General features: G+C 34.0%; 1 protein-coding gene across 1 annotated transcript; it reads right to left on the reverse strand.

The window, feature by feature from the left end:
• Positions 1-1654: 1654 nt before the first annotated feature.
• LOC110420657 (uncharacterized) lies at positions 1655-2507 on the reverse strand. The gene has a single exon (XM_021434034.2). The coding sequence runs from the start codon at positions 2366-2368 to the stop codon at positions 2075-2077; it is 294 nt and encodes a 97-aa protein (XP_021289709.1). The 5' UTR covers positions 2369-2507; the 3' UTR covers positions 1655-2074.
• Between the last annotated feature and the right edge of the window lie 8380 nt (positions 2508-10887).

The following is a 10887-nucleotide window of genomic DNA, read 5'->3' on the forward strand; positions in this document are numbered from 1 at the left end:
ATAAACAATGAATCAATTTCAGTAGTTGACGCTCTAGAACTTCGGCTCTAGTCAATCTGAAGAAGGGTCATTCAGAAAAAGCCATATCAAAATATAAAATACAAGCAATTTACACGATTATTCAACACGTTTTATTTCACAGGTTTGGAGAAATTTCCCAATCAAAACCAGAATTTGCCAAAGTGGATAATTAAAAAGGCAAATTTGACTACATATAAATGACAAATTCTAGCATACATTATTCATGTAACTTGTAAAATTTGTGTTTCAATCGCCTTTCATGAAAACCGTGGCAATTAAATCTACCTTTATACTTCTTTTCAGGTACAGTAACAACACACCTAACATGTAGTAACTCGTCAATTTCATTTCTTTTAATCATTACTTTAATTACTTCTTTTCACGTATAGAGACATAATAAATCTGATACGTAACAACTAAATTTATCCTAATACTCTTTTTTACTTACAAGAACAACGAACTTAACACGTGATAATTCACCATTAAAAAAATAACAACGAAAAACAATGTCATTGATATCATATTGAATTTTTAAGATCAACACGTAATTTAAAATCAATTGACAACAAGTAAATTAACCCTTATATTTATATATCTAAAAATTAAAATTTCTCAACATGACAGATATGAAAATTTTTTTTATCCTCACTCAAGTACTTTTATTGATAGAAACTAGTTTTGTCCAATTAAGAGTGTAGAATGGGGCACTTCCTTTCATCCTTAACAGTAGTAGATAAATATGTTGACCTATTTGTTTCTTTCAATTAATTTCTATTATCGTTTGGGGTAATTAAATATCTATTTCGTTATCGTTGAAAATAAAACTCTGAACCTATCTGTACAACTTGTTTCAACAAAGGTGTATTTGACGTTATTTCCATTGAAGTTAAACGTCTTTCTCGAACCCTGTTTTTAAATGCATTCTTCTAAACTTATCCACATTCCAGAAAATGACTGCCGAACTGTGGCTAAATGCCCAAATTTTAAGTTGTTTTTGTTTGGATATCACGTCAAGGGAAACACTTTCTTCTCTAAAAGATATTTACAACGGGAATTGAAATTTTCCAACGTTTTATTGATATTGTTTTCACATTAATTACATAATACCAATATCCACAAAATTAATACATTTATCTTTAGAAAAGTTTTAAAACTTAATTTATAAGCAATTTTAATTGGCCAAAAATGGAAACCCAACTTTATATTTTGTCCACTTGAACCTTTGGAGACATCTATTTGCACTTAAGTATTAGACTCATTGATTAGTGTATAGTCTTTCTGTTTAAATAACAAGGTTTGGTATTTTTTTCAAATAAAAAAAATAATTAATCATTTAATTAACGAGTATATGAACTCAAAAACTAAAATTGATTTTACTTTTTACATTTTGTGTTTCGTTTGGATTTTCAGTTTTGAGTTTGGTCGGCTATCAAAATGTTTTAATATGCATCCAATCAAAGCCCTTTGCTGTGCTAAATTCTTGAATGATAATAAAATATTTTGCTGATGCATCTTCCATTGTTGGTATGCGACAAATGAGATAACGAAATGGAAGAAGTCTAAAAGAGAAGCAAGAAAACTTATAATCACTCACTAACCCCAAAACCACCCCAACTTCTAGAACAATTCAGAGTGGAAAAACACAAACACAAACTGATATTCTTACTACATTTGATTCCACCAATGAACATAACAAAGAAGCCCTTTGGCCTTGAAAACATTGGAAAGCAATTTCTCAAACTTAACGATTGGATTATATTTACAGTAGCCTAGTAGCAACGACATCAACACAAGAACAACAGAAAGGCATGGGGAGGATCCCTTTGGTCTCCCTACATCCTTAAGTGTTTGTTCTTCCCTTACATTTCACACTATAGTTTAAAACCCACAAATTCTAAGCGTATGTTTCTCCCTTTGGTTTTCCATACGCTCATCAATACTGTTTTTGATGAAATTAAACATGACAATTACCACACTCTATATCACCATGCTTTTGACTAGAGTGCCACACCTTCAGCTTCCTTCAGGCATGTCACTTGCGATGTTTCGATGATCATGCAACGACGCGGCGGGAAGTCAAGCGACAGACAGGAGACTGAACTCCAGTTGATAAAATAATCTTAGTAGTAGAAGAAGTAGCCATGGAAGATGGCGAGGAAGCAGAGAAATCCCCATAATCTGATTGAAAGACTTGTTTATCAGACACCTGAAACCTGCCAGAATCTCCAGTAGGGAGTCTCATGTATGAAGCTGAGGGTGACTCACTGAACCATGTTGCCAAAACGCCCTCTCTTCCATTCTTGTATTGGACGATGGCCCTATAAACAAAAGGAATCAGACCCTCCATTTGAAAAATTCCCTTTTTGTATTGTATGTAAGGAATAAAGCGACAGAACAGAGAAACGTTTGGTCTCGGAAAGAACAGAAGTTATTCTGAAATTCTTGGTTTGGTCTTTAGAAGGAAATGAGGGGGAGAGGGGGGGATTGGAGAGATTGGTTATAAAAGAGAAGGGAAAGGGTCGTGACGTGGCGTAATGGGTAGGAGACTAGGAGCTGTCCAGCTCTTCACGCTAAGCTGAAACCCGCACGAAGTCTTGGAACAAATTCACAGCTTTGAAAACTAAAGCCAAACTAAAAAAAAAGATCAGATAGAAAGAAAGCCACCTTCCTTACAAGTCACCAATTTCCCTTTGCTAGTCTCTCTGTCATCATTAAATTAATCAATTTCCTAATAGGTTTGGTGCTCCATGCGTGAGCTTTCCTAATACAATTGAATGGCTTTGTCGTAATCTCCTATTTCTTTCTTCAAGAAGTTTGCTAGCCAGTCATTAATTTTTAATTTTTTTCCCCTTAATCAATATTTGAGTTTTCAATCATTTGTGCATTTTCTTGTCAACAATATTTGTTTGTTTGGACATGGTTTTAGAGTAAGGTATTTGATCGAAGTTGGTGGTACATCATGCGCCGCTTGTTTAATTAGTACCAAGAGTCAGGCTAGAATTCTTGCTTTAGCATATCCTATTTGAATCCCAAAATCATACCAAGAGCAGATCATGTCCTGGATTATTTTAAACAGATCTTCATCTAAACATTTCCGGTATAAGAATGTGAAGCTTCTCCAAAATCTTTTGTTCCAGGATTTTAGTGATCAATCCTGATTATTTTACGAGTTTTCTTCTGTTTTTTCATTCCCCTTCCAGCTGTTCTCTATGCTTCCCATCATATTTTTTTCTCCCAAAGAAGCATACGAAATGTATCCTGATTATTTGAATTTGGTTAGGAATATATGAGAATTATACCCTTTGACAATTTGGGTACCCTGGAAATCAACTTGTATACTATACAACCTGGTGGCCCCCGGTAAGGCAATGTGGTCTTATGTCTCAAGCTTATAGTTTTGTCGGCATTGACAAATATTTTTCCTTTTTATTCCCATCATCTTACTCCAGGGTTTTGTAGTGAAAACAAGTAGATGGCTCAGGTTTTCAGGATTTATCTGAATCTGACCAAATGCATTCGAAGAGAATGCACATATTTTCCATGTGAAAGTCTAACTAAATCCATCTTTTCACTCAATTTCAAATACCTAAACAGGAATTCTATGGTTACCAAAATCATCTTTCAATCCTAATCTGATTAATTACTTCCAAAGCAAAATCTCTTAGGGAAGTGATAGATAGATAGATAGATAGGGTTAAAACCCTGATAAGGAATGCTGAAAAACCCTCCATCCCTATCTTCGTCTTGCTGTCAAACGATTTCCATTAGCTGTATTTCAAGATCAAGAAACATGCCAATCAATAACTTGGTTGGCACATAGGATAAGACCATTGCCCACCATAAAAAAAAAAAAAAGGGAAATCCTTGACCGTTACATTTATATAAATTTTATTCAGCTCTAACTAGGGTTGACAATACTTCACACGAACGTTACAATTTTCTCTTGCTCTTTAAAATTAAAAAAAAAAAAAGAAAAAGGAATTCCATACCCACTCCATTGTCTCAATCGTAGATGAAGTCATTGGTTGCATCATCTACGGTTGGAAATTAATCTTGGCAAGTCGTTTTCTTAATCCAATAATAAAATTTTTGGCTTCAAAGAAGAGCTGGATTGATCCTTCCAATTCGCCTTAAGCAAAAGCAAGCAAAAACTGGGTGCGCCCTCTACTTCGTGGAGGGTTAGGTAAGTGAAAGAGCAAAGCTTGTGTCACACTGTCACAGTCTTGCTTAATATTATTTTCCCTTTTGAACTTAGTTTAAACCACCACAAAAAGAGTTTTCAACTCTTACACATAATCGCTCCTGCCACCATCAAGGCTTAGCTGTCTTTGTTTTTTGCTCATTTTTTAGTCAATTTATGACCTTAGTGGAGGTCCAAATTTAATGTTTGTAATTTCATAATCACAATTAATTAATTAAATAATTCAATACTATGATGATTTGCCAAGGGGTAATCATTTTTAACTTGATTATTTCAAACTGAATTATCTACGAGTTGATTGTGAAATTATTGGATCACATCTATGAACAATTCAAAACTAGAAGCTCGGCATATATAACTGTTATTTGAAGGCATATGATAAGAAAATTTATTATGGTTTAATATCAATTTTTAGTATATATTGTCGTTTTTGACAAGTTTGTAAGAAAAATATGCAATTTCAAGTGAATAAAGTAAAAAGAGTCATGCATTTTGGGAAATGAAAATTAAGTTAATTGGTAATTATATATATATATATATATAAGTTTTGTCCTCTATTAATTCGAAAGTTTCTGGATGCTCTAGTCAATGTCAGGATAAATCAGGCTTTGACTAATTGACATGTTTTAAACAAAAGTTATATTTTAAGTTATTTTTTGTATTTAATATTTTAAACTTCAAGTCATTTTAAATGCATCCTTATCAGTTTAATTAATAAGGTAATTTTAACTATGATGATACATGATGGCCTTACTTGGGTACATCCTCAATGCTTGATAAAAGTAATGAATTATTTGAAATAGAAAATAGAAAAATTTATTTCTAATATCATAGTGAATTTCATGATGATGCATTCAAATTTTTAATTTCAGGATCCTTATCCAATAGGTTAAGGATTACATCTGCCCCAAAGAAGTCACATAGCAATTAATCGAGTACTAGATACTCTTTTAGTCTTTTTTTTTATTTCATTTAAAGATAAATATTTAAAGATGAAAAGAGTAATATTAAAGTTTAAATTTAAAATAAGTGAATGCTTTCAAGATTCTTTATCTTGCAATTTCAAGCTAATAACTTTGTTATAAACAAAGATAATTACCATGATAAACTTAGAGAGATTCAAAAATGTAACATGGACATATCAATAATATCCTAGCTCAAAGAAGTTCAGTTTGAAGAAGTTTCTTCTAGTGTTTTTGTGAGTTCTTCATCAATTGTTTACCCCACATTTTAAGATTTGGTAAAATAATCAAATTACCTGGATAACTTATACCTAAATTCTTGACCTTAACAGGAGCAATTAGATTACATTTACTGGTCAAAGAGATTACAATAACTAAAAGACTAGTCAAAGAGAAAAGGCAAAGTAGTTAGTGAGTACGTTTCTCCTACTTTGACAAATTGGGCCAAATCTAAATCTAGATTGTCAAATCCTTGGAGCTTATTGGCAGTGTAGAGGAGGCGGCCATTGATCTTTCTTTCAAACAAGATGGTTAACACTATTCTCCCCTTGGAATTCCTTCCTTAGACCTTACCAGCTTTGAAAGCCCATATTTTTCAGATGGGTGCAGTGGGTGTTGGATTGGGCAAGCTCTATTTTTAGTACCTAATCACTTCTGTTTTCCTTTATTCATAAATGTTTCCCTCATGTTTGAATTGGGCAGCAGCCCATGTTTTCAAGATATTTGAAAAATGTGATAATATTAAATATATAATATAACACCTCTGCCTGTTGGAATATTTTGCAAACTGTGGGTTTTATTTGGGGATTTTGGGAAGAGGTCTTAACGCATAGTAACATTTCATTTTTACTTCTAAATAATTGCCACTCCCCAGTCAATTCACTAGAAGCTGCATTTCTTAAACTATGTATATTACAATTGTTTGTGTTTAAATCAGCTCCAAAGTTAAAATGATTACTAAATCAAACCAATAAAAAGTTTTTCAAAGAGAAAAATACCACTACAAGAAATTCTTTTAGATATATTAAACTATTAAATAATTAGATGCAATACATGCATGGCAGAGACTAATCAAAAAGAGAGAGAAAAAAAAAAAGAAAGTCACTCACAGTATTAGGTGGCTGAGTCACTCCAATAAGGAAAAACTAAACATGGAAAACAGTATTGTAAGTATAGCAAACTTTGATTGATTGGTTGTAATTGTGAACAGCTTAATTCTATTAGTGAAGATGTTAAAACAGTTAGCTTGGGTGACACAAAAGGAACCAATATTAGAAGGGCACGATCCCTCCCTTCCCCCTATTTTTTTTCCCCACATTTGGGTTCACATCAAGAACAAACTTTTTTGGTTACCTCTACCTACTAAGGATGGGGTAGCAGGCAGATGGATGACAAGAAAAAGATGTTTCTTCTTTATTGACATTGACCTTGGTAAAGCACTGCTCTTCCTTTGTTTCTTTCCCTTTTTTTTTTTCTAATTAAATTCCTTTTTTAGGTCCAATGATTGCAATATAGGAGATGGGAAACGTTGTTCCATCTCGAACGATGATATGCAATGCTAAATTTTTCCTACAATTACTGAAGGATGTTACTCCTTCTCTGATTATATATGCTAACGTTACACAATTTGAGTGATATTTACTCTTCTCTTCTTCTTTTGATTGAATTGGACAAACAAAAGAAGACAGGAAAGGAGATTCAGGCCTTGAAGTCAAAGTTAGGTTAACGTTTTACTCTTTTTTATTCTTACTGCAAGCTGCTTCCCAGAATTTGGAAAGGGAATATGATTATGGGAATAATTTTGTTTTTATGATAGCTTGATGTTATTCTCACCAGGCCAACATTTATAAACTTTCCAATTCTCCTTATCAATGTGAGATTAGAACATGTTATTTACTTTCTTTTGAAGCACTTAATCTGATGTTATTTTTATTCAATCTAGTAACGTCTGTATAGTCCTTGATCACTTTACTTATCTCTTTTTGAAAATGCTTTACGTAAATCAAATTTAAATTAAGTTTATTTTGATATTATTTTATAATAAATCATTATTTTATCATAAATCATTATTTTTTTTAAAAAAAAGTTAACTTGACAGGATATGCAACACCGACCTTAAAACTTTTTCAGAATCTCTTAACTGTCATTCCTTTGAAGATGCTTGGCTTGACTCTATGTTTCTCTAATGAGAAGCCAATTTTAATGAACTAGGCTGCCAAATATTCATTTATGAACATCTTGATAGGGAAACTGGTGGTGACCACCAACCGGCTGATGCAAGAAAGGATACTTGGATGACCACCTAATTAATGTTCAAGGAAACAGAAACGGCAGATGAAGTTGAAACCATACTTTTAATGACTCAATTCATTATTTTTGACAGACCCTTTTCCTTCTCCTCTCTCAAACAATCCGGTATTTGACAGATGGCAACCTTTTCTTTCCCTGGAATGCACGCGTGCTCATTGCCCCCGTTTTAATGGAATTGGCGTAGATGCAATGAAATCTTCTGTTTAACTTAAGTGAATGAATTCCCATGGATTTCATTGCCAAAACAGCGGGGATGGGGAGTCGTGTTCTTTTCTGTTTCCTTTTTTCTGCCGCCTGGTCCCAAAAGGAGTATGCGTGCAGCCTTTTTGTAAAGAATAAAGAAGGTTTGGCTGCAAAAGCTGGAGTACAGAAAAAATGGTAGAAAGGCACAGGATGCAAGTTATAGCAGTTGTGAATTATTATGTTGGTACATAAACCTTGAGCCCAGGGGGCTATCACTTATTTGCTTACAAGTGGTTGCATTGATTTTTGTAATGTTTGGGGGGTCAAGATTCAAGATGACATATTGTTTTCTTGACAGTATATAAAATTATAAATGCACTCTGCCAAAATAGCTGTAATTTCTGGAACTTCTTTCACCGGCCCTACTTCAAACTCCATGACTTGAGTGCTAGGTGACAGCTTACAAGGGAGCTGGTGAGGAAAAGAAATTTATCGAGTATTAATGCTATGGAGGATCAATCTCCTTTCGAAAACAGTGTTCAGGTTTATATCAGAGCTAATGATTCTTATGCCAGGGTTTGAATGGCAAGTAAGATTGGAATTGATTTTGCTGCCTAAGTAGTAGTAGAAATTAATGCATGAGGCGTGCAAAAGCTCATTCAGATACTTACAAGCTTAACATTTCTAACCTTTACTCCAAAGATCAAAATGTGAGCAAACATTAGTTAATGGAATCTACAGACATTGGCAGTTTTGGTTGCTTTCAGCCCATTAAGCTTTGTCGAAGCCCAGGGGCATAGGATTCATGCGAGAATCTGGAAGAAAGGAAAGGCAAGGTTTTCTCAACAGAGCACACTTTCCCATGGGACTCTCTCAGTGGTCCATGAACCATGAAATCAGCACTTCACCAGAAGCTCAAATCAGAGTTTGATTTTTCCATTGCAGGACCCCCGTCTGGACACAGCGCGTGCCCACTCGTTTGAAAGTGAAAGTGGGCCTCAACAGAAGCTGCAAAGCAAAAAACCTAAACCCCGCATCCCCCCTTTCTCTGTAAGGAAAAAACAATGTCTGGATTGATGACGTAGTACAGTAAATTGCTTTTGGTCTGTGTTGAACGCTCTTTTGGTCTGTTGCCTTCATTTGCACTCCACATCTTTTCCCTGATGCAAACTCTTTCGGGACAAGACTTAAAAATTAATAGATGTTAGTGATCTTCCTTACTAAACTCTGTGAATAAACCTCACCAATTTGATAGAGAAAACTTTATACAAGTTATTGCAGAATCTTTAGGCCCCTTCCCTATCACAGTTTGGTCCCCTTCCGTACGTTACACATAGAACACATTTGTTCCCATTGGGGTCCCAGTTTTGTCCAAACCAGGACCTTGGGTTCTTCACTTTTTCTAATATCAAAGTGGTAATCACCTGGCTTTTGCTCTTCTCTGCCAAAGCTTTCCTGTTCACGAATTCAAATCTTGCTCATGGACATTGCTTTGTTCTTATGGCCATCGATGAACTTTCCTTGTGTTTTTTCTTCTTTTACATCGAAAAACACTATAGTTTCTTGATCTTCAGGATTCATTACAAAAGGGGGACTGCATGATCAATCCACTAGAGAGAAAAGATTTTGAGATTCATGCAGATTGAAATGATGGTGAGGCCTGCAAATGCTGAACAATATCCCGCAAATGCTGAACAATATCTCACAAATTCCGTTGAGTTAGCTTGCTCTTTTGCTTGGAGTGATCATTGTTCATAATTCACACTGTGGAATTTTAAGTACAAGTACAACATTTGAGCAAAAGGAACTATCCAATAGAGTCAATGGATCAAAGAGCTAATTGATTAGTTTTTTGTTACAACAAGAGGCATTACTCTAATGTGAAAATATTCTATTAGGCACAGTCACAATATTTCGTTTTCAAGATTCACTTTATGACTTTAACAACAGAGAAAATGAAAATTGTACGAGTTACATAATGAGTAAGGAATCTCATAAACATATTCTTGTCGAACTATTCATGGAAAGAGACACTAGTATTTATTCTTGAACAGTTCATTCTTTTGTTAAACACTAGCTGGTGTTGGAGGAAGATGCTTTACGGGACATGGCTAGCTAACCCTCTTATCCAACACAAAACGCTATCAAACCTATGAGCATGTAAAAGCAAATGGCTTAGCTTCATTATTCCTAGACATTTAAGTAGTAGTGACTTTTTAGTCAAGCTTTGTCGATACTGCCTTCCTAACTTTGCACTAAGTACATGTTTTCTTTTACAATTATGCCAATGAATCTAGAGCACCAAGGAAGCGACATGGTGGGTGGTGTGACCATCGCTCTTTAATGTTTAATTATTTTATTATTATATGTATAAAATTTGATATATATAATATAATTATTTTTAAGTAACTTTTCATATAAAATCTTAAATTCGTGAGAGAATGAGGTCAGGCAAAAAGTGTTGCTATAAGTTTCTCAAATTCAAAGGCAGGATCATGAATAAGGAATCCAAGGGGGGAAACCAATGGCTTGGCGAGTAGTGATCCTTAGCCTAGATATAGACACTTCATCTTATAAAATAAAGGTCAAAATGGAAAGAAATACTAAAAATCCTCGACCTGTGAAGATGATATTTAAAAGAAAATATAATTAATGTCTTATTTTTCATTGAATTTAGTAAAAATACCGTATTAAATGTTGCATATTAGTATATAATGCAATTATTGGTTTAAGATATAAAGTTTGAAAATTTAGAAATTTATACAAAGTATCTAAGTGTATCAAATTTATATTTGGTTAAAGTATCCTTTTAGTCTCTGTACTTACATTTTTTTTGCTTTAAAAAAATGATTACTATCTATCCATGGAGGATAGGTACCTAGACAGACGTTTTCTTCTATTTAGTCTTTCCACTCAAAATTGCAGTAGTTTAGTCTTTTCAACATTTTTTGTCCAAATTGATTGTTACGGTGCTTATGTCAGCATTGACGTAGCACTAGATGTTGATGTAGCATGTGCAATGAGTTTGAATTGTTGACGTGGCATTGTCACGTCGCCTTACCATACTGATGAGGCAATGCCACATCACTCTCTAGATTCAACTTGTTGACATGGCACTGCCATGTCAATCTCTAAATTCGAGTTGTTGACATCAATATCGTAAAGGTCGATTTGGTCAAAAAATGTTGAAAGAATTAAATTGAAAAAATT

This window comes from Theobroma umbraticum, unplaced genomic scaffold (assembly GCF_002168275.2).
Source record: "Theobroma umbraticum cultivar Fairchild unplaced genomic scaffold, ASM216827v3 scaffold_86.0, whole genome shotgun sequence".
Taxonomy (NCBI): Eukaryota; Viridiplantae; Streptophyta; class Magnoliopsida; order Malvales; family Malvaceae; genus Theobroma; species Theobroma umbraticum.

Excerpts from the sequence above, each read along its gene's own strand:
- LOC110420657 (XM_021434034.2), bottom strand. The coding sequence starts at position 2,368 with ATGGAGGGTCTGATTCCTTTTGTTTATAGGGCCATCGTCCAATACAAG.